The sequence below is a fragment of the Triticum aestivum genome, chromosome 2B, assembly GCF_018294505.1.
Source record: "Triticum aestivum cultivar Chinese Spring chromosome 2B, IWGSC CS RefSeq v2.1, whole genome shotgun sequence".
Lineage (NCBI taxonomy): Eukaryota > Viridiplantae > Streptophyta > Magnoliopsida > Poales > Poaceae > Triticum > Triticum aestivum.
The window spans coordinates 210661897-210683717 of NC_057798.1; the positions used below are offsets into that span (position 1 = coordinate 210661897).

General features: G+C 55.1%; 1 protein-coding gene across 1 annotated transcript; it reads left to right on the plus strand.

The window, feature by feature from the left end:
* Positions 1 to 18430: 18430 nt before the first annotated feature.
* Positions 18431 to 21576, plus strand: LOC123041079 (BTB/POZ domain-containing protein At5g48130). Its single transcript, XM_044463779.1, has 4 exons — positions 18431 to 18975; positions 19050 to 19119; positions 19214 to 20338; positions 20462 to 21576. The coding sequence occupies exons 1-4, from the start codon at positions 18839 to 18841 to the stop codon at positions 21161 to 21163; spliced, it is 2034 nt and encodes a 677-aa protein (XP_044319714.1). The 5' UTR covers positions 18431 to 18838; the 3' UTR covers positions 21164 to 21576.
* The last annotated feature ends 245 nt before the right edge of the window (positions 21577 to 21821 follow it).

The window sequence follows — 21821 nt, forward strand, 5'->3', positions numbered from 1 at the left end:
AGGCACCAGATAACTTGCTGGAGGCGCTTAACAGCGCCTCCATTGACGAGGAGCACCGCACTGTTATGAGTGTGGTGATCCAGAAAGTTCAGTCCGCCAAGAGCGGGCTGACTGAAGCCTGTGCCAGCCTTCTAACAGGCTTTGAGGTATGTATTTAAGATATGTAAAAATATTACTGCATAGACAGTAGCCCCTGATGCTCAGTTTGGTGTTCAGAAAGAAAAGTCGAACTGGGGATCTAAAAAGATGTACGCAGGAGTCTAACAAAAGTATGTCAATATGGGGAATGCAGGCTGCGCAGCTGACCTCTGCCGCACTGACTGCGGAGGTCAATGCATTGAAGCAGAGCCTCGAGCGGTCCGAGAACGAGCTCGGCCTTGCCAAAAAGCAGCTCGAGGACAAGGAAGGTAAGCAATACCTTATGGAAGTATATAAAAGATGTGGTTGCAAAAAATGACAGGAATAACATGAGTATTATAGGGGCCATGAATGAGGTGGCGACCCTGAAGGAAGTGGTGTCCAAGGCCTAAAGCAATGCGGCCACGGAGCGCACCGAGCGAGAGAAACAGGAGGCGCGGGTGGCGGAGATGCGGAAAGAGCTCCACGCTCTCGTGGAAAAACACGAGAGTTTGGAGCGTGACTCAAAGACTCGAGAGTCTGAGCTCGCCTCGTCCCTTGAGAGCGCCAAAGCCGCTAAGGCCGAAGCCCAAAAAGCCCTCCAGGAAATTGAGGCATTGAAGAAGATGGCGGCGGGTAAGGCATTCTTTATGCAAAGCAAGCACGTGAAAGTGAATTATCTGTTACTTACCCGAATCCGGAGCTCTCCAGGAGCATTCGTAGATCTGCCCTGCAGTGTGTCCGATGCTGCCATGTTCTACCGAGCCGAGGAGGGGAGCTCGACAGAGAAGGTGTTTTGGTCTCAGTATGCTGAGGCCGGACATCCGGTGCCCTTGAGCGACCAGCTGAAGCAGCTGGTCGAGCTCCATAAGGTGGCCGAACAGGCCATGAAGGGCCTCATAGTTCGGCTGTGGCCTAAGGAAGCCATGCCTGGGAGCTACTTCGGGCTGGTGAGGTGGCTGGTAGACGCATGTCCATGGATTGAAGTCGTCAAGCGCTCCATCTGCATCGAAGGTGCCCGTAGGGCCCTTTCCCATGCTAAAGTGCACTGGGGCAAGATGGACGCTGAGAAGCTTGTGACGGACAGACTGCCGCTGGGCAGGGAGTATCGCAAGCCCGAGATGTATTATGAGGGCGTCCTGAAGGGTGCCCGCCTTATAGCGGGTGAATACTCCAAAGATGTAATTTTTGAGTAAACTCGCATTAGTTATCCTGTACGCTGAAAACTTGTTCATATGCGCTAAGCAACGCTTGTCAATTTAAAATATTACCTTCTGTGCGGCCGTTTATTAAATTTGAGATATGGCGAGTTGTCGGCTTCTGCCCCCATGCCACGAGTGCTGGGGTGTTCGGGATGAACTTGAGCGCTCTTTTTCCCATTCTTGGGTCCTTCGAGGGAGGCGCTCAACGCAATGAACAAGGCAACCGGACTATAATGCTTGAACACTCTCACTTAGCCATAGAATTCTATAATTTTAAATTTCGGCGAAGCCCCTAGTATTCGAAAGACTGAGTTCGGGGCGCTATCCATGCCTGGGCCGGACAAAGCCAACTCCTCGCTCTAAGCGGCATAAGTCTTTAGGGACTCGAAAACCTCTCGAAGAGCAACCGGCTCTCGCCCTATCATGACGGTCAGTTTTAGCTTTCTCCACTGAGGTGCTTAACCTTGCTCAACCGGGGCACAATCGCAGTGGTTCTCCCAGTGCTACCTTAGCCGATATAACGGAACGTAAGGTACCAAAACATGGGAGCCAGGCAAACCCAACTATTGACCCAAGACATGATTCGGAGTCGATGCATATAATGCTATAAGTTCGGGGTGCCGCACTTGTGAAAGTGTTCGGACTTATCACACCATATTTTGGGGTACTTAAGCCCCTGGTGTATTTGGTCGTACCAAAGTGTACGGGTGCAACATGTCATAAGTGAACATATATAAAAATAGGAATGCAATAATAGGCAGAAACTATGTATGGTTTATTCAAAAAGGCTGCGGTAAAAGCAGAACGATACAAATAGTGTGATAAGCAATGGACGGGACTATTTGACATGTCCCCCTCCAGGGGCGAGCTGCGGGATGATATGTGAAACAAGTATACTGCTCGTTATAGAGACCACCTGGACACTCGACGTAGCTTTCTGCTTCCCTGGCTGTAGCATCGTGTGTTTCAGCGATTCTACTGCCGGACAGGGCTTCTTGAGAACGGAGTCCTGAAAGTAAGAAAAAAAAAGAATGACACAATCGGGAGCCCCTGGTGCGGTTGAGCCGCATTCTGGGCCTGCCGTGGTCGTGCCCCTCCCTCTATGCCCATGATATTTCCAGAGCGTAATTATGTACTCGTAGTACTGGTTTCGCAATTTCGCGAGGGTTGGGATTGGAGCCGCATTGCTACGCGTGCTCGGAACGTGCCAGGCGGTCTTGTTGTAGCTTACTCCAGGCGCGCTTGACGGTGTCCGGACATTTCATAGCCAGACTAGAGAATTGCCTTGAGAGGTTGCTTTGTACTTTCGCCGCGAGGGCCGCCGTATGCTTCTCCGTTCGAAGAGAGCGTTCAGTGTTTCCGATGACCGTAATGACTCCTCGAGGGCCTGGCATCTTGAGCTTGAGGTATGTGTAGTGCGGCACCGCATTGAACTTTGCAAATGCGGTTTGTCCGAGCAGTGCGTGATAGCCGCTGTGGAACGGGACTATGTCTAAGATTAACTCCTCGCTTCGGAAGTTATCTGGGGATCCGAACACCACTTCAAGTGTAACTGAGCCTGTACAGTTGGCCTCTACACCTGGTATGACGCCTTTAAAGGTCGTTTTTGTGGGTTTAATCCTTGAGGGGTCTATGCCCATTTTGCGCACTGTATCCTGATAAAGCAGGTTCAGGCTGCTGTCCATCAGGACTCTAGTGAGGTGAAATCCGTCAACGATTGGGTCTAGAACCAATGAGGCGAATCCGCCATGGCGGATGCTAGTGGGGTGGTCCCTTCGATCAAAAGTGATCGGGCAGGAGGACCACGGATCGAACTTTGGGGCGACTAGCTCCATCTCATATACGTCCCTTAGTGCACACTTCCGCTCCCTTTTGGGTATGTGGGTTGCGTATATCATGTTCACTGTCCGCACTTGTAGGGGGAAGCCCTTCTGTCCTCTATTGTTCGGCGGTCGGGGCTCCTCCTCGTCGTTGCTATGTAGCCCCTTGTCATTGTTTTCGGCATTTAACTTGCCTGCCTGCTTGAACACCCAACAATCCCTGTTGGTGTGGTTGGCTGGTTTTTCGGGGGTGCCGTGTATCTGGCACGAGCGATCGAGTATTTGGTCCAAATTGGACGGGCCCGGAGTATTTCTTTTGAATGGCTTTTTCCGCTGACCAGGTTTTGAGCCTCTGAATCCGGCATTGACTGTCGTATCTTCAGCATTATTGCCATTAATGCGGCGCTTGTGCTTGTTGCGACGCGACCTGCCGTTGCTGTCCTTGGTATCCGAATTACCAGGGCTCTTGGTCACGTTGTTACTGCGAGCTAGCCAGCTATCCTCTCCCGTGCAAAAGCGGGTCATGAGTGTTGTGAGGGCTGCCATGGATTTCGGCTTTTCCTGTCCTAGGTGCCGGGCAAGCCACTCGTCGCGGATGTTATGTTTGAAGGCTGCAAGGGCCTCTACATCCGGACAGTCGACGATTTGATTTTTCTTGGTTAGGAACCGTGTCCAGAATTGTCTGGCCGATTCCTCTGGCTGCTGAATTATGTGGCTTAGGTCATCGGCGTATGGTGGTCGCACATAAGTGCCCTGGAAATTGTCGAGGAATGCATCTTCCAGGTCTTCCCAACAACCAATTGACTCTGCTGGCAAGCTATTAAGCCAATGCCGAGTTGGTCCTTTAAGCTTGAGTGGGAGGTATTTGATGGCGTGTAGATCATCACCGCAGGCCATGTGGATATGAAGGAGGTAGTCCTCGATCCATACTGCAGGATCTGTTGTGCCATCGTATGATTCAATGTTTACGGGTTTGAAACCCTCAGGGATTTGATGATCCATCACTTTGTCTGTGAAGCATAGTGGGTGTGTGGCGCCCCTGTACTGGGCTATATCACGACGTAGCTCAAATGAGCTTTGTCTACTGTGTTCGGCTCGGCCGGATTTGCTATATCTGGCATGACGGTTATCGTCGCGTGTAGTGAGGCGCCCACGTGATCCATAGATCGATCTTGTTTGCCTTGTCTTGTCCTCCAATATATCTTGCAGGTCTGGCGCATTTCCCTGTGCCTTGGTACTTTTTGAGCGGCGCCGGGGTGTGGCTTGAGTGGAGGGCCGAGAGGCCTCTCTGTCGCGGCCACGAGGTGGCCGGTCGGCCGTATCATGCGCTGGTGATGTAGGTTTAGGTGCTTCCTCCTCTAATTGGGGTAGCAGCCTGCGTTTTGGGTAGCTCTTGGAGGGGCGTTCGAGTTCATACTCTTCGGCCGCAAGGACTTCAGTCCATCTGTCAGCTAGCAAGTCTTGGTCAGCTCTAAGCTGTTGCTGCTTGTCGTGGCCATAAGCCTGCGTTTGAAACGCTCCTGTTCGACGGGATCCTCAGGCACGATAAATTCGTCATCGTCGAGGCTTGCCTCGTCTTCGAAGGGAGGCATGTAATTATCATCCTCTACCTCTCTGTCTGCCGCTCTCTCATGAGGGTTGGCTTCTCGGTCCTCCTGCACTAAATCCTGCTGCAGGGGGTTGTCTTCGGCACTGTCCGGGGTGTTATTATCTCCCGTGCCAGAATCACCATTTTTGCTATGGCGGGATTTAGAGCGGCGCCGCTGACGCCGGCGCTTAGGCTGTTTCTTGGAGGGGTCATCCTCCGTTGTTCCATCGCCATTCCCATCTTTTGGGGTGTCCACCATGTATATGTCGTATGACGAGGTGGCCTTCTAGTGCCCTGTAGGCACTGGTTCTTGGTCGTCTCCTGCATCGTCGTCCATACCGTCGATGTCTTCGGAGTCGAAGTCGAGCATGTCGGTTAAATCATCGACAGTGGCTACGAAGTGGGTGGTGGGTGGGCTTTGAATTTCTTCGCCGTCCGCATCCCAACCTTCCTTACCATAGTCCGGCTAGGGCTCTTGAGGGAGTCCTGGACTAGGGGGTGTCCGGATAGCCGGACTATCATCATTGGCCGGACTCCAAGACTATGAAGATGCAAGATTGAAGACTTCGTCCTGTGTTCGGATGGGACTTTCCTTGGAGTGGAAGGCAAGCTTGGAAATACGGATATGTAGATCTCCTACCATTGTAACCGACTCTGTGTAACCCTAGCCCTCTCCGATGTCTATATAAACCAGAGGGTTTTAGTCCATAGGACGAACAACAATCATACCATAGGCTAGCTTCTAGGGTTTAGCCTCCTTGATCTCGTGGTAGATTCACTCTTGTACTACCCATATCATCAATATCAATCAAGCAGGAGTAGGGTTTTACCTCCATCGAGAGGGCCCGAACTTGGGTAAAAACATCGTGTCCCTTGTCTCCTGTTACCATCCGCCTAGACCACAGTTCGGGACCCCCTACCCGAGGTCCGCCTGTTTTGACACCGACATTGGTGCTTTCATTGAGAGTTCCTCTGTGTCGTCACCGATAGGCTTGATGGCTCCTTCGATCCTCATCAAGAACGCGGTCCAGGGTGAGACTTTTCTCCCCGGACAGATCTTCGTATTTGGTGGCTTTGCACTGCAGGCCAATTCGCTTGGCCATCTGGAGCAGATCGAAAGCTACGCCCCTGGCCATCATGTCAGATGAAGTCTAAACTTCACGGCTGACATCTGTGGAGACTTGATGTTCGATGGATTCGAGCCACAGCCAAGCGCGCCGCACTGCCTCGATGGGCATGATTTAGCTCTGCTGCCGGACAGTGCCCTGGAGGCCGCACATGAGTCCGCTCCGACCCTTAATTTGGAGCCGACCGCGCAGATCGAGGACGGGTGGCTAGACACCGCCTTGGGGGCTGCAACCTCTACGGCGATGGAGCCGAATACTAACCTTGTCCCTTGCGATGCTCATGACTCCGAGGTGCCGGACTCCTCACCGGACTCCGAACCTCCTCGCCGGACTCCGAACCTTCTGCACCCCCTCCAATCGAATCCGATTGGGCGCTGATCATGGAGTTCACTGCCGCGGACATCTTTCAACACTCACCTTTTGGCGACATCCTGAATTCGCTAAAGTATCTCTCGCTATCAGGAGAGCCTTGGCCGAATTGTGGTCAGGATGGTTGGGATGCGGACGACGAAGAAATTCAAAGCCCACCCACCACCCACTTTGTAGCCACTGTCGACGATCTAACCGACATGCTAGACTACGACTCCGAAGACATCGACGGTATGGACGACGATGTCGGATACGACCAAGAACCAGCGCCTACGGGACACTGGAAGACCACCTCGTCATACGACATATATATGGTGGACATCCCAAAGGATGGGAATGGCGAGGAAGCAGTGGAGGAAGACTCCTCCAAGAAACAGCCCAAGCGCCGGCGTCAGCGGCGCCGCTCTAAATCCCGCGACAGCAAGAATGGAGATTCCGGCACCGGAGATAATAACACCCCAGAGAGTGCCGAAGAGAACCCCCTCCAGCAAGATTCAGCACAGGAGGGCGGAGAAGCCAGCCCTCATGAGAGAGCGGCAGACGAAGAGGTAGAGGATGATAATTACATGCCTCCCTCCGGAGACGAGGCGAGCCTCAACGACGACGAATTCGTCGTGCCCGAGGATCCCATCGAACAAGAGCGTTTCAAATGCAGGCTAATGGCCACGGCGAACAGCCTAAAGAAAAAGCAGCAACAGCTTAGAGCTGATCAAGACCTGCTAGCCGACAGATGGACTGAAGTCCTTGCGGCCGAAGAGTATGAACTCGAACGCCCCTCCAAAAGCTAGCCCAAACACAAGTTGCTCCCCCGATTAGAGGAGGAGGCATATAAACCTGCATCACCAGAGCGCAATACGGCTGACCGACCACCTCGTGGCCGCGACAGAGAGGCCTTTAGACCCTCCATTAGAACCGTACCCCGGCACCGCTCGAAGAGTACGAAGCCACGGGGGAATGCGCCGAACTTGCGGGACATATTGGAGGATAAGGCAAGACAATCAAGATCGATCTACGGATCGCGTGGGCGCCCCACGATGCACGACGACGACCGTCGCGCCAGATACAGCAACTCCGGCCGGGCCGAACATAGTAGACAAAGCTCACTTGAGCTACGTCGTGATATAGCCCAATATAGAGGCGCCGCACACCCACTATGCTTCACAGATGAGGTAATGGATCATCAAATCCCCGAAGGGTTTAAACCCGTGAACATTGAATCCTACGATGGCACAGCAGACCCCGCGGTTTGGATCGAAGACTATCTCCTTCATACCCACATGGCCCGCGGTGACGATCTTCACGCCATCAAATATCTCCCACTCAAGCTTAATGGACCAGCTCGGCATTGGCTTAACAACTTGCCAGCAGAATCAATTGGGTGTTGGGAAGACCTGGAAGCCGCATTCCTTGACAACTTCCAGGGCACATATGTGCGACCACCAGACGCCGATGACCTAAGCCACATAATTCAGCAGCCAGACGAATCGGCCAGACAGTTCTGGACACGGTTCTTAACAAAGAAAAATCAAATCTTCGACTGTCCAGATGCAGAGGCCCTCGCAGCCTTCAAACATAACATCCGCGACGAGTGGCTTGCCCGGCACCTAGGACAGGAAAAGCCAAAATCCATGGCAGCCCTCACATCACTTATGACCCGCTTCTGCGCGGGAGAGGACAGCTGGCTAGCCCGCAGTAACAACCTCAGCAAAAATTCTGGCAGTCCGGATACCAAGGACCGCAATGGCAGGTCGCGTCGCAACAAAAACAAACGCCGCGTTAACGGCGATAACACTGAGGATACGGCAGTCAACGCCGGATTCAGAGGCTCTAAACCTGGTCAGCGGAAAAAGCCATTCAAAAGAACTACTCCGGGTCCGTCCAATTTGGACCGAATACTTGACCGCTCTTGCCAGATACATGGCACCCCCGAAAAACTAGCTGATCACACCAACAGGGATTGTTGGGTATTCAAGCAGGCAGGCAAGTTAATTGCCAAAAACAATGACAAGGGGCTGCATAGCGAGGACGAGGAAGAGACCCGGCCGCCGAACAATAGAGGACAGAAGGGTTTCCCCCCACAAGTGCGGATGGTGAACATGATATACGCAACTCACATACCCAAGAGGGAGCGGAAGCGTGCACTCAGGGACGTATACGCGATGGAGCCAGTCGCCTCGAAGTTCAACCCATGGTCCTCCTGCCCGATCACTTTTGATCGAAGGGACCACCCCACTAGTATCCGCCATGGTGGATTCACCGCATTGGTTTTAGACCCAATCGTCGATGGATTTCACCTCATTAGAGTCCTGATGGACGGCGGCAGCAGCCTGAACCTGCTTTATCAGGATACAATGCGCAAGATGGGCATAGACCCCTCCAAGATAAAACCAACAAAGACGACCTTCAAAGGCGTCATACCAGGTGTAGAGGCCAATTGTACAGGCTCAGTCACACTTGAAGTGGTCTTCGGATCTCCGGATAATTTCTGAAGCGAGGAGTTAATCTTCGACATAGTTCCGTTCCGCAGCGGCTATCATGCTCTGCTCGGACAAACCGCGTTCACAAAGTTCAACGCGGTGCCGCACTATGCATACCTCAAGCTCAAGATGCCAGGCCCTCGAGGAGTCATCACGGTCAACGGAAATACTGAACGCTCCCTCCGAACGGAGGAACATACAGCGGCTCTCGCGGCAGAAGTACGGAGCAGCCTCTTAAGGCAATTCTCGAGTCCGGCCATTAAACGACCGGATACGGCTAAGCGCGCCCGGAGTAACCTACAACAAGACCACCTGGCACGATCCGAGCACACGTAGCAATGCGGCCCCAACCCCCGCACTCGCAAAACTGCAAGACTGGTCCTTCGCGTACATCATTACGCTCTGGAGATACCATGGGTATAGGGGGAGGGGCACGACCACGACAGGCCCAGAGTGCGTCTCAACCACACAAAGGGCTCCCAAGTGTGTCATCTTTTTTTTTTCTTTCTTTCTTATCCACAGGACTCCATTTACTAGAAGCCCTGTCCGGTAGTAGATCTGTCGGACTCACGATGCAACAGCCAGGGAAGGAGAAAGGCTACAATGAACACTCAGGTGGTCTCCATTACGAGCATTAAATCTGTTTTATACACCATTCCGCAGCCTACCCCTGGAGGGGGACATGTTTAATAGTATCATCCCTTGCTTACCGCACTATTTGTATCGTCCTGCATTCATGGCAGTATTTCTGGAATAAACAATGCATCGCTCTTTGCTTATAATTGCATTCCTTTCTTATACATATGTTCATTTATGACATGTTGCATCCGTACACTCCGGTACGGCCAAATACACCAGGGGCTTAAGTTCCCCACATTATGGTGTGATAAGTCCGAACACTTTCACAAGTGCGGCACCCCGAACTTATAGCATTATATGCATCGGCTCCGAATCATGTCTTGGGTCAATAGTTGGGTTTGCCCGGCTCCCATGTTTTGGTACCTTACGTTCCGTTGTATCGGCTAAGGTAGCACTGGGAGAACCACTGCGATTGCGCCCCGGTTGAGCTGGGCGAGCGCCTCAGTGGAGAAAGCTAAAACTGACCGTCATGATACGGCGAGAGCTGGTCGCTGTTCGAGAGGTTTTTTCGAGTCCCTAAAGACTTATGCCGCTTCGAGCGAGGAACCGGCTTTGTCCGGCCCAGGCGTGGATAGCGCCCCGAACTCGGTCTTCCGAACACTAGGGGCTTCGCCGAAATTTAAAATTATAGAATTCTATGGCTAAGTGAGAGTGTTCAAGCATTATAAGTCCGGTTGCCTTGTTCGTTGTGTTGCATGCCTCCCTAGACGGACCCAAATATGGGAACAAGAGCGCTCAAGTTTATCCCGAACACCCCAGCACTAGTGGCATGGGGGCTGAAGCCGACGACTTGCCATCTCTCAGATTTGATAAACGGCCGCACAGAAGGTAATATTTTAAATTAACAAGCGTTGCTTAGCGCATATAAACAAAGTTTTCAGCGCACAAGATAACAAAATGCGAGTCTACTCAAATATTACATCTTTGGAGCACTCACCCGCAATCATGCGGGCACCCTTCAGGACACTCTTATAATACATTTCGGGCATGCGATACTCCTTGCCCGCCGGTGGCGCGTCCGTCACAAGCTTCTCAGCGTCCATCCTGCCCCAGTGCACCTTTGCACGGGCAAGGGCCCGACGAGCACCTTCAATGCAGGCGGAGTGCTTGACGACTTCAACCCAGGGACACGCATCCACTAGCCGCCGCACCAGGCCGAAGTAGCTCCCAGGCATGGCCTCCCCAGGCCACAGCCGAACTATGAGGCCCTTCATGGCCTGTTCGGCCACCTTGTGGAGCTCGACCAGCTGCTTCAGCTGGTCGCTAAGGGGCACCGGATGTCCGACCTCAGCATACTGAGACCAGAAGACCTTCTCCGTCGAGCTCCCCTCCTCGGCTCGGTAGAAAGCGGCAGCGTCGGACATGCTGCGGGGCAGATCTGCGAACGCTCCTGGAGAGCTCCGAATTCGGCTAAGTAATAGGTAATTCACATTCACATGCTTGCTTTGCATGAAAAATGCCTTACCCACCACTATTTTCTTCAAATCCTTGACTTCTCGGAGGGCCTTGTGGGCTTCGGCCTTAGCGGCTTTGGCACTCTCAAGAGCCGACGCAAGCTCGGACTCGCGAGTCTTCGAGTCACGCTCCAAACTCTCGTGCTTTTCCACGAGAGCCTGGAGCTCTTGTTGTACCGCCGCCACCCGTGCCTCCTGCTTCTCTCGCTCGGCTCGTTCCGCGGCCGCATTGCGTTCGGCCGCGGACACCGCCTCCTTCAGGGTCGCCACCTCGTTTGTGGCCCCTGTAGTACCCATGTTATCCTTGTTATTTCTCTTGCAACCAAATCCTTTTCTGTAAGGTACAAATTTAATACGGTGTTACTCACCTTCCTTGTCCTCGAGCTGCTTCTTGGCATGGCCGAGCTCGCTCTCGGACCGCTCGAGGCTCTGCTTCAAAGCATTGACCTCCGCAGTCAGTGCGGCAGAGGTCAGCAGCGTAGCCTGCAATCCCATATTGACATATTTTAGAACTCCTGCATATATATTTTTAGATCCTCAGTCCGGCTTTTCTTTCCGAACACCGAACCGAGCATCAGGGGCTACTGTCTATATGGTATTCTATTACATATCTTTAAATTCTTACCTCAAAGCCTGTTAGAAGGCTGCTGCAGGCTTCGGTCAGCCCGCTCTTGGCGATTTGAACCTTCTGAATCACCGCACTCATGACAGTGCGGTGTTCCTCTTTGATGGAAGCGCTGTTGAGCGCCTCCAGCAAGTTATCCAGCACCTCCGGTTGGACAGAGGCCGCCGGTGTCACGGCCTTGCCCTTCTTACGAAGGGGCCGCTCGCCGGACTCCGGAACCACTGCGGGTTCCGGTGCGGAGTCCGGTGGAGAGTCCGGGAGGTTGCCTTGCGGCACCTCAGGGCCTCCTCCTCCTGGCGGGTCCCTTCCCGGGATCCCACCTCGGCGTCGTCAGCGTCACGGGGGGTGGAGGCGGTCAGAAGAGAATCCATATCCGACGTGCCCAAGGACCCGCTCGACGAAGCGGGAAGATCGTCCTTGGCCGGACTACAGGTTGTATGCGGCATTAGAAAGACACCGTGTGGCAAAAAGGAAAATCATAAATTATCTAGGAGTCCGGATACTTACGATCTCGCCAGGGGCTTGGCCCTTGAGGGTCACTCCTCGTTGACGTCGCCAACGTTGGCAGAGTAGTCAGGGGGAAGGGTCCTTCCCTTCTTGGACCCTTCGGCCTCCCTCGTTTGGGAGGCCTTCCTCTTCTTCTCTCCCCCCGCTGGGGGAGAAGCCTCTTTCTTCTCCTCCTCGTCTTCAGGGGAGGAGTCCGCCTCGGAGTCATTGGACGATGAGTCCGATATCACCTGACGCCGGGAACTCCTTCGGGTTCCCGTGGCCTTCTTCTTGGCCTTTTTCTCCGGCACCACGTAAAGTGCCGGGACCAGCAGCCTTGTTAGACGGGCGTCCGCTGGGTCTTCTGGAAGGGAGCCGGACAGTTAACATGTCCGGACGTCTTCTGCCAGTCCTGTTAAAGGCATTGGGAGTTTAGATCCCGCATAGAGTCAAACTATGAAAAGCAAATGTCCCATAAAGGATAACGTAGCTTACCTTGCCAGCCGAACGTTGCGTGCTGAATCCGCGATCTTCGGTTGCGGATGCGGGAGCTTCGGCGCCCTTGAACAACACCCTCCAGGCCGCTTCGTACGTCGTGTCAAAGAGCCCGCTCAGAGTCCGGTGCTGTGCCGGATCAAACTCCCACAAATTGAAGTTCCGTTGCTGGCAGGGGAGGATCCAGCGGACGAGCATGACCTGGATCACGTTGACAAGCTTGAGCTTCTTGTTCACCAGGGTCTGGAGACAGGACTGGAGTCCGGTCAGCTCTTCCGAACTACCCCAAAGCAAGCCCTTCTCTTTCTAGGAGGTGAGCTGCATGGGGATGCCAGATCTGAATTCGGGGGCCACTGCCCATTTAGGGTCACGCAGCTCGGTGATGTAGAACCACCCCGATTGCCACCCTTTGATGGATTCCACGAAGGCACCCTCAAGCCAAGTAATGTTGGGCATTTTGCCCACCATGGCGCCTCCGCACTCCGCTTGGCTGCCCTTCACAACCTTCGGCTTGACATTGAAGGTCTTTAGCCACAAGCCGAAGTGGGGCTGGATGCAGAGGAAGGCCTCGCACACGACGATAAACGCCGAGATGTTGAGGATGAAGTTTGGGGCCAGATCATGGAAGTCCAGGCCGTAGTAGTACATGAGCCCCCGGACAAAGGGGTGAAGTGGGAAGCCCAGTCCGCGGAGGAAGTGGGGAAGAAATACGACCCTCTCATGGGGCCTGGGGGTGGGGATGAGCTGCCCCTCGTCGGGCAGCCGGTGCGCGATGTCACTGGCCAAATATCCGGTGTTGCGCAGCTTCTCGATGTGCCCCTCCGTAACGGAGGAGGCCATCCACTTGCCTCCCGCTCCGGACATGACTGGAGAAGGTTGAGGTGAGATGTGCGGACTTGGGTGCTGGAGCTCGAGTGCGCGGAGATGGATAAGCAAAGGAGGAAGAAGGCGTAGGTAAAGGAGGTGGATCCTTGTCCCCTTATATATGGGCGGATGAAACTATGCGTCCCTACTAGCCTGGAAAAACTCGCTTATCTCCCAAGCGCCACAATCAATGGCGCGGTTGGGTTACCCACGTCCGTATTGATGGGAATCCCAGAATAAGAGGAACACGATCTCTGCTTCGACAAGACGTGCCAAGGAAACTGCTTCGCTAAACGCGCTAAGGTGGTATAATAAAAACGATTCGTAAGGGCTTGGTAGTGGTGTGACGTCACGCCACAAAATACGTCAGCAGATGGAACTTGTGTGAATATTATTCTCTCTATGGTGGTACGTGGAATTTATTTTACAGAGCCGGACACTATCCTGGCGTTCAAAATCTTCTATGGATTATTCGGAGGAGGAACCCGCCTTGCAATGCCGAAGACAATATGCGCGCCGGACTCGTCGTCATTGAAGCCTGGTTCAGGGGCTACTGAGGGAGTCCTGGACTAGGGGGTGTCCGGATAGCCGGACTATCATCATCGGCCGGACTCCAAGACTATGAAGATGCAAGATTGAAGACTTCCTCCCGTGTCCGGATGGGACTTTCCTTGGCGTGGAAGGCAAGCTTGGCAATACGGATATGTAGATCTCCTACCATTGTAACCGACTCTGTGTAACCCTAGCCCTCTTCGGTGTCTATATAAACCGGAGGGTTTTAGTCCATAGGACAAACAACAATCATACCATAGGCTAGCTTCTAGGGTTTAGCCTCCTTGATCTCGTGGTAGATTCACTCTTGTACTACCCATATCATCAATATCAATCAAGCAGGAGTAGGGTTTTACCTCCATCGAGAGGGCCCGAACCTGGGTAAAAACATCGTGTCCCTTGTCTCCTATTACCATCCGCCTAGACGCACAGTTCGGGACCCCCTACCCAAGATCTGCCGGTTTTGACACCGACAGCTCTCCTGAAAAAGAGAGAGACTTTAGTGAATTCAGGATGTCGCCAAAGGGCGAGTGCCGAAAGATGTCCGCGGCGGTGAACTCCATGATTGGCGCCCAATCGGATTCGATTGGCAGGGGCGCGGAAGGTTCGGAGTATGGAGAGGAGTCCGGCGCCTTGGAGTCACGAGCTTCGCAAAGGACAGGGTTGGTGTACGGCTCAATCGTCGTAGAGATCACCGCCCCCGAGGCGGTGTCCAACCACCCGTCCTCGATCGGCGCAGTCGGCTCCGAGCTAAGGGTCGGAGCGGACACTGGTGCGGCACCCAGGGCACTATTCGGCGGCAGAGCAAGATCATGCCCATCGTGACAGTGCGGCGCGCTCGGCTGTGGCTCGAACCCGTCGAAGATCAAGTCTCCGCGGACGTCAGTCGTATAGTTCAAACTTCCAAATCTGACCTGATGGCCACGGGCGTAGCTTTCAATCTGCTCCAGATGGCCAAGCGAATTTGCTTGCAGTGCAAAGCCGCCGAATACGAAGATCTATCCGAGGAGAAAAGTCTCACCTTGGACCGCATCGTTGTTGATGATCGGAGGAGCCATCGGGCCTAAATATGACGACACCGAGGAACTCTCATTGAAAGCACCAATGTCGGTGTCAAAACCGGCGGATCTCGGATAGGGGGTCCCGAACTGTGCGTCTAGGCGGATGGTAACAGGAGACAAGGGACACGATGTTTTTACCCAGGTTCGGGCCCTCTCGATGGAGGTAAAACCCTACTCCTGCTTGATTAATATTGATGATAAGGGTAGTACAAGAGTAGATCTACCACGAGATCAGAGAGGCTAAACCCTAGAAGCTAGCCTATGGTATGATTGTTGTTCGTCCTACGGACTAAAACCCTCCGGTTTATATAGGCACCGAAGAGGGTTAGGGTTACACAGAGTCAGTTACAATGGTAGGAGATCTACATATCCGTATCGCCAAGCTTGCCTTCCACGCCAAGGAAAGTCCCATCCGGACACGGGGCGAAGTCTTCAATCTTATATCTTCATAGTCCAGGAGTCCGGCCAAAGGCTATAGTCCGGCCATCCAGACACCCCCCTAATCCAGGACTTCCTCAGCGGTGCTCGCGGCTGCGGCGGCGACGGAGTAGGCGGAGCGCTCAGCCGAATAAACCGAGGCGGCTCGCGCGGGGATGATGAATCAACCCGGCGGCCACGGCCTGCACGCGACCTGGAGCCAGCAAAGCGTCGGATCTCCGATCGGCTTCTCGTCGTCGCCACAACCCTAGGGTTGCACGCCATCGCTGGTCTATGCCGATGGTGACGTACACGGCGGGTCCAACCCCAACGTCACCTTCCCCCATGGTCGCCCGGTCCAGCGCACGCCCTCGCCCGCCTTCGCCGGCGTGCAGTACCCTCCATACACCTAGTCGTCGCCGGCCTACGCAGCCTCCCCGACGCCACCTCTCTGCCGCGGCGCGCTGCTCTTCTCACAAGCCTCCTCGTCGCATCTCGGCGACGCCGACGCGACGGAAGGCGACATGGAAGACATCATCGCAGTCGGCTCGGCTGCTGCCGTCGCCTCCCCCGGGTTCACTGCCCTAGACGACCCAATTGATCTCAACGGCGACATGGACGGTGAGCTCGACTACGGTGAGGAAGAGCCGGAGGAGGAGGAGGAGGAGGAGCCAGCACGTGCTCCGACGAGGAAAGGCAAGAAGAAGAAGAAAAGAGCGGCCAGGACCAGCGTGCCGCGCATCAAGTGGGCATCCAAGGAGGACGAGTGCCTCGCTGAAGCGTGGAAAGTCGTCTGCCTCGACCCGATCACTGGCACGAACCAGAGCATCGACACGTATTGGGACCGCATCAAGGCCGAGTTCGACGAGCGCAATCTCGTCGACCCCTACTTCAAAGGCGTCTACATACATCGTGGGTCGAAGGCGATGGCGAACCATTGGGGGCTCATCCAAACGGCATCCAACAAATGGCATGGGGTCGTTGAGGAGATCGCGGCTCGCCCAGAGAGCGGCACCAATGTCGAGGATCAGGTACAACACGCCGGCCTCTCCCTACTTCTTTTCGCCATGTGCGCACCCATGTGCGCGCCCGCCGACTGATGTTCGTTTCTCGGCGCAGCTGCTGCGCATGTTTGCCATGTTCCGCGATGACAACAACGACCAAGAGTTCAAGTACCTTCACGTCTTCAAGCGGATCGACAAGTGCGAGAAGTGGGCGGACGTCCGGCGCACCCTCGCCAAGGTCAAGGAGACGTACAAGCCGGACGTGGCGACCCCGGGCGCGGCTGACGGGCGCCCGGACGACAACAAACGGGCCCAGAAGGCGAAACACGCCGAGTCGGCTGCCGCACGTGTGCAAGAGTCCATCAAGCATTGCCTCGCCGACGCCAAGACCCGGGCCGCCCTGCGAGAAGAGAAAACTGAGGCGCGATGGTCGGTGTTAATGACGACCAGCACTGTCAAACTCGTCTTGCTCCGGACCAACGTCGACTTGCTCCGGACCAACGTCGCCGCGAAGAAGAGGAACACCGACCTGGCTTTCTTGATGGGCTGCGCAGACATGCTCCGGAGGGGCGACGAGAAGCTCAAGGCGTGGTACCTGGCGGAGCGCGGCCTCATCTTGAACCAGATACCGGCGACGCCGACGCCAACGCTGCAGCCAAGCCCGAGTGATGATGCCTCCGCGACGCCCAACAACACAGAAGCCGCGCCGCCCAGCCCAGAAGCCGCGTCGACGCCGCCCAGCCCGCGCATGCCGACGCCGACCCCTCAAACGCCGGAGGCCGACCCCGTCGTTTGATGCATTCCTTGCGCGTCCTTTTTTTTGTGCGCCGAGCTTTTCATTTAATCGCCGAACTATGGCACGGTGATGATCGCCGAATTATTGCGCCGATCGCCGGATTATGGCGTTTTTTTGAAGCGGAAACGGAGCAAATTTGAATAGGATGCGCCTTGGGGACGGCACCTGGGGGCGTGGCTGGGGCCTTGATCGCCCTCAGGATCTAAATATCGTCAGGTGAGCATCCGACAGAGCGCCGACCTATGTGCTGGAGGGCCGAACGAGCGGAGATGCTCTAAGAACTTGTACACCCGTAGCATATATGACAGTAGTACCCTAGAATCAACGGGCGTGGCAGGAGGGCGGGTACAAATTCCGTAGCCGATCTCGATGCGTCACGGGGCCACGAAAAAGGCTCCAGAAAACTGCAACCGAGCGCTCGGGGAGGAGAAGCATGGCGACTTGGGTTCCCGATGCCCCTACCTCAAATTCCACAGCGGGAGCGGAATACTCCCCCAACTCCGTGCACTTAAATTCCCCAGCCCCAAGTGCAGCGGCCGATGCACGTCAACGATTTGATTATTACCGACATTCTCCCTTATCAATGGCGGTCACGAGCGGCGGGTAGCGGCACAATACGCTGACCGGTCCACGCATGCAGATCGCCCCGGCCAGCTCCCAGCACGACGAACGCCATCTGACCAGCAATCTTGCACCGGAGAAGAAGGCGTGGCCGGCAGCCAGGCATGTCCCTGAATTGAAAAGAAAAACGCCGTGATTGATCCGCTTCCACGGCGGCGAGGTAACCAGGCCTCTCGCATCATCAGATCTCTTAAAGAAAGAATTTTACAGTTCTGTAGTCTAAACCAGAGTTTTGTGGCGTGCGCTCATGGTGAATGACGGAACGGCCGTTGAATCGGGCGACAGGGACTCCATTCCCCGCCGTATGATATTCAGAGCCTCCTCCCCTCGTAGTAGAGGTGCTCGTCAATGTGCACGCACGCTCGCCTTTATTAAAAAGCAGTATGGAAGCGCATCCGTCCAGCTTATGCCATCGCTAAAATTTCGGTCCTCTGGCATCCGTGAGCAGAAAGGATACTAGTCTGATCGCACAAGATGCCGAGTCTCGAGGGAGGCAGTTTTAAAATGAGGCTGCGTCTGCGTGCTCCCTCCAACTCCAAGCAACCCCTGGCTCTGGCTGGCAAAGTCACCGTGCTCTGCCAAATGCCGAGAGCTCGTTGAAGCTTGGACTTCTCGGCCATCGTACTACGATCCGTCCATGGCACCAGAAGCTCGTTTTTTCCACCAGTTGGTTCAACACTCCAACAAACACCAATTACTTGCATCAAGAATTTATACCAGGTGTTTCCATCTGTATCACGCGTGCGTGCGTGCAGTTTTGGTGGTGACTGGACGACGCGGTGATTGGGGCTTAAACTAGTGTTGACCCTCTCTTGGATCCTTACACGGCTGCCCCCGTGCGGGCGAGCAAATCTACCGAGAAAACGCCGAGACCATCCATCCAGAGGAGATAGGGAATTAAGAAAGCTTGCACGAGGGCGATCCGATTTCCCAGCCTTAAAACTGGGGTTCAACCCCCATTCGTGCGCCCTCAGCCATTGTACCCTTTTGCACGCCTCCCTATGTTACTCCCCTCCGCACTCAACATCCTTATAGCTGCTCCGATCCTCCTCCCAGTGACACAAGTACTAGTACGCTGCCTAACCTGCGAAGGATAGATAGCTACTACATACTTCGTGGAGAAGATGATTGGGAGGGAGATGGAGATGGCGACAGAGGTGGAGATGTCGCCGGCTGCCAAGGAAGCCGCCGCCGCTGCCATGTTTAGCCCTTACTCGAGCCCTAGCACGGCCTTCCTGCTGCAGAGGAGAGTTCTTTCCTGGTACGTGAAGCTCATGTGGCATGTTGCTTCTTTCTCTTGTCTGGCGATCGAATTCTGATTGCTCTCAACTGTAGGGCGAAAGAGACCGGGTCGCCGGCGACGGTGCGCGTTCGCGTCGCCGACAGGAGCTTCATTCTGCACAGGGTCAGTCAGAGCTTGCGACCAGCTCAATTATGGTGTGGCGGTGGCGCTGGTTTGGTGAGGACCATGCTAACCTTTGTCGTCGTCGTCGTTGCAGGATCCTCTGTCGTCAAGAAGCAGGTATTTCAGCCAGGCGATGGAGGAGGTGTCCGGAGACGTCGAGCTGCCGGACAGCTTCCCCGGAGGCTCCGACGCCTTCGAGGTGATCGGGCTCTTCTGCTACGGCGACGCCGTGGCGCTGGACCCGTTCAACGTGGCGGCGGTGCGCTGCGCGGCGGAGTTCCTGGACGTGGGTGGCCTAGGCGCGCGCTGCGACCTCTACATCAACCAGGTGGTGCTGCAGAGCTGGGACGACGCGCTCATCGTCCTGCAGCGCTGCCAGCCCCTCCTCCCCGTCGCCGAGGAGCTCCTCATCGTCAGCCGCTGCGTCGAGTCGCTGGCCTTCATGGCGTGCATGGAGATCCTCGACCCGGAGCAGCGGCGGGACCAGCCCGGCGTCGACGACGCCGGCGCGCGCGGCCTGGTCGGCCGCCGCTGGGACGCCGAGGTCGTCAAGGAGCTCGCCGCGCGCGACCTCTGGATCAAGGACCTCATCGCCCTTCCCTTCGAGTTCTTCAAGCGGATCGTGCAGGCGCTGCGGCGGCAAGGGATGAAGGAGAAGTACGTGAGCCCCGTGGTGCTCTTCTACGCCAACAAGTGGGTGCTCTCCAAGAAGACCCACAAGTTCTGGGCGAGCACCGACGAGGCCGGCGACGGCGAGATCGACGCCAACAGGAGGGCCACGGAGATACTGCAGGGCGTGGTCGAGCTGCTCCCGGTGGAGGCGAGCGGCGCCGTCCCGGTGGCCTTCTACTTCGCGCTGCTGTCGCGGTCGCTCGCCCTCGAGCTGAAGGAGGAGAGCCGGACGAGGCTGCGGGACCAGGTAGCGTCCCAACTGCAGTTCGCCAGCGCGGATGACCTGCCGCTGCCGGAGCAAGACGCCGACCGGTCCGTCGCCGATAGCCCGGAGGTGGTGACAATGGAGAGCATCGTCTCAAACCACGTCGCCATGCAAAGACAAGGGGCCGAGGCCGTGGCGGGGTTGTGGGATCGGTACCTCGTGCATATCGTCGCTGATCCGAAGCTCCGGCCGGAGAGACTGGCAGAACTGATCGGCGTCGTTCCGGCCGGCAACCGGAAGACCCACGATCATCTATACGAGGCAATCAACACTTACTTAGTGGTAAGACAAGTATCCTTCCGGTCACACGCTGGCATGGTTATTAGTCCGAGTGGTTTGCTTTTGCTGGTTTGAATTTTCAACTGCCCCTGGCGAGAGGAAGCTGCTGATTCTGTGTCATGGCAGGAGCATCCCAGCCTGTCCGGCGAGGAGAAGGCGGCGCTTTGCGGGCACCTCGAGTGCCGGAAGCTGTCGCACGAGGCGTGCATCCAGGCGGTGCAGAACGAGCGGATGCCGCTCCGGTTCATCGTGCAGGCGCTGTTCGTGCAGCAGATGCACACGCACCGCGCCTTCGCCGAGCGCTCCGACTCGTTCCGGTACATGCTCTCCGGCGAGCTGATCCCAGGCGTCGCCGGCGCGTACACGCCGAGCCCGGGGTGCCCCGTCCCCACGAGCCAGCCGCTGAGCACCACCAGCCCGTACACGGACGCCCACACCAGCGCCGCGCTCGACGGGAAGCTCCGTGCCCGCGGCGAGGACGACGCGACGTCGGACTACGAGACGGCGAGCTTCAGGATCCAGGCGCTGGAGCAGGAGATCATCTCGCTGAAGAAGACCCTGCAGCGGCACAACACCCTGAAAGGAGGCTCGGTTCGCAAGGACAGCAAGGAACCGAGCTTCAGGGCGGACGCGGCGGCGCCGGTGGCGATCAGGCGGCGAGCGCCCGTGTCCGGCAGCTGCATCGGGTCCATGCGCTGGGGCTCGCAGCGGCGGTGCGCCAGCAGGATCCTGCGCGTCTTTACGAGACTGGCCGTGTTCGGGCGGAGCAGGTCCCGAGGGAAGCAGAGCAAGTGCAGGGCAGCACCAGAGCAGCTCAGTTGCTTGTAGACTTGCAGTACTCTTCCATTCAGGACTCAGGAGTCGGGACAGGAATTGGAAATCAGTCTGGAAGTTTTGAACTTTTTACCTGTGGAATTGGAAATTGCAGATGCCACAGTGAAACCTGGTAGCCATGGATGCAGTGACTGCTTATTTGTACATACTGCTAGCAATGTTGAAAGGCTTGAGTAGGTAGTTCAGGTGTTCAGTCAGTAGAACAAGCGGAGGTGAAGTGGGTACTTTCGTTAGGTTAGCAACTGCCAAGATATGCATGGTTTATCAGTTCATTTGTTGGGTGATGTTTACATCTTTAGGATTGGCTTGCTGTCGTTGCACTGTGTTGTGTTTAGTTTTACACTTTAGCTACATGTCAGTTAACTGCATTTTGATTTGTTTTTTGAATCAACTGCATTTTAAATTTTGGTCGGTCGATTTTGTGGGCGTTGGATCATGCTTTTTGATGGTGGGGAGGATCGAGTGATCCAGACAATGTGTTCGTACCAGCTGACCTGGCACTCGTATGTGCACACAACTTAGCATCAAACATAAAGAATCAGACTCGCTTTGCAGATCCAAATTACTTTAGTAATTTCAAAAGTAATTTCTTTTTTCAAAAAACGGAATGTTCTGGCAAACATAAACACTTTCCAAATTTGGAACAATTTTC

What these genes read in the sequence shown, in the direction of transcription:
- LOC123041079 (XM_044463779.1), top strand. Translation starts at nt 18,839, where the DNA reads ATGATTGGGAGGGAGATGGAGATGGCGACAGAGGTGGAGATGTCGCCG. An exon ending in GGAGCTTCATTCTGCACAGG is followed by an intron (nt 19,120 to 19,213) that starts GTCAGTCAGAGC and finishes TCGTCGTTGCAG; the next exon opens with GATCCTCTGTCGTCAAGAAG. An exon ending in CAATCAACACTTACTTAGTG is followed by an intron (nt 20,339 to 20,461) that starts GTAAGACAAGTA and finishes GTGTCATGGCAG; the next exon opens with GAGCATCCCAGCCTGTCCGG.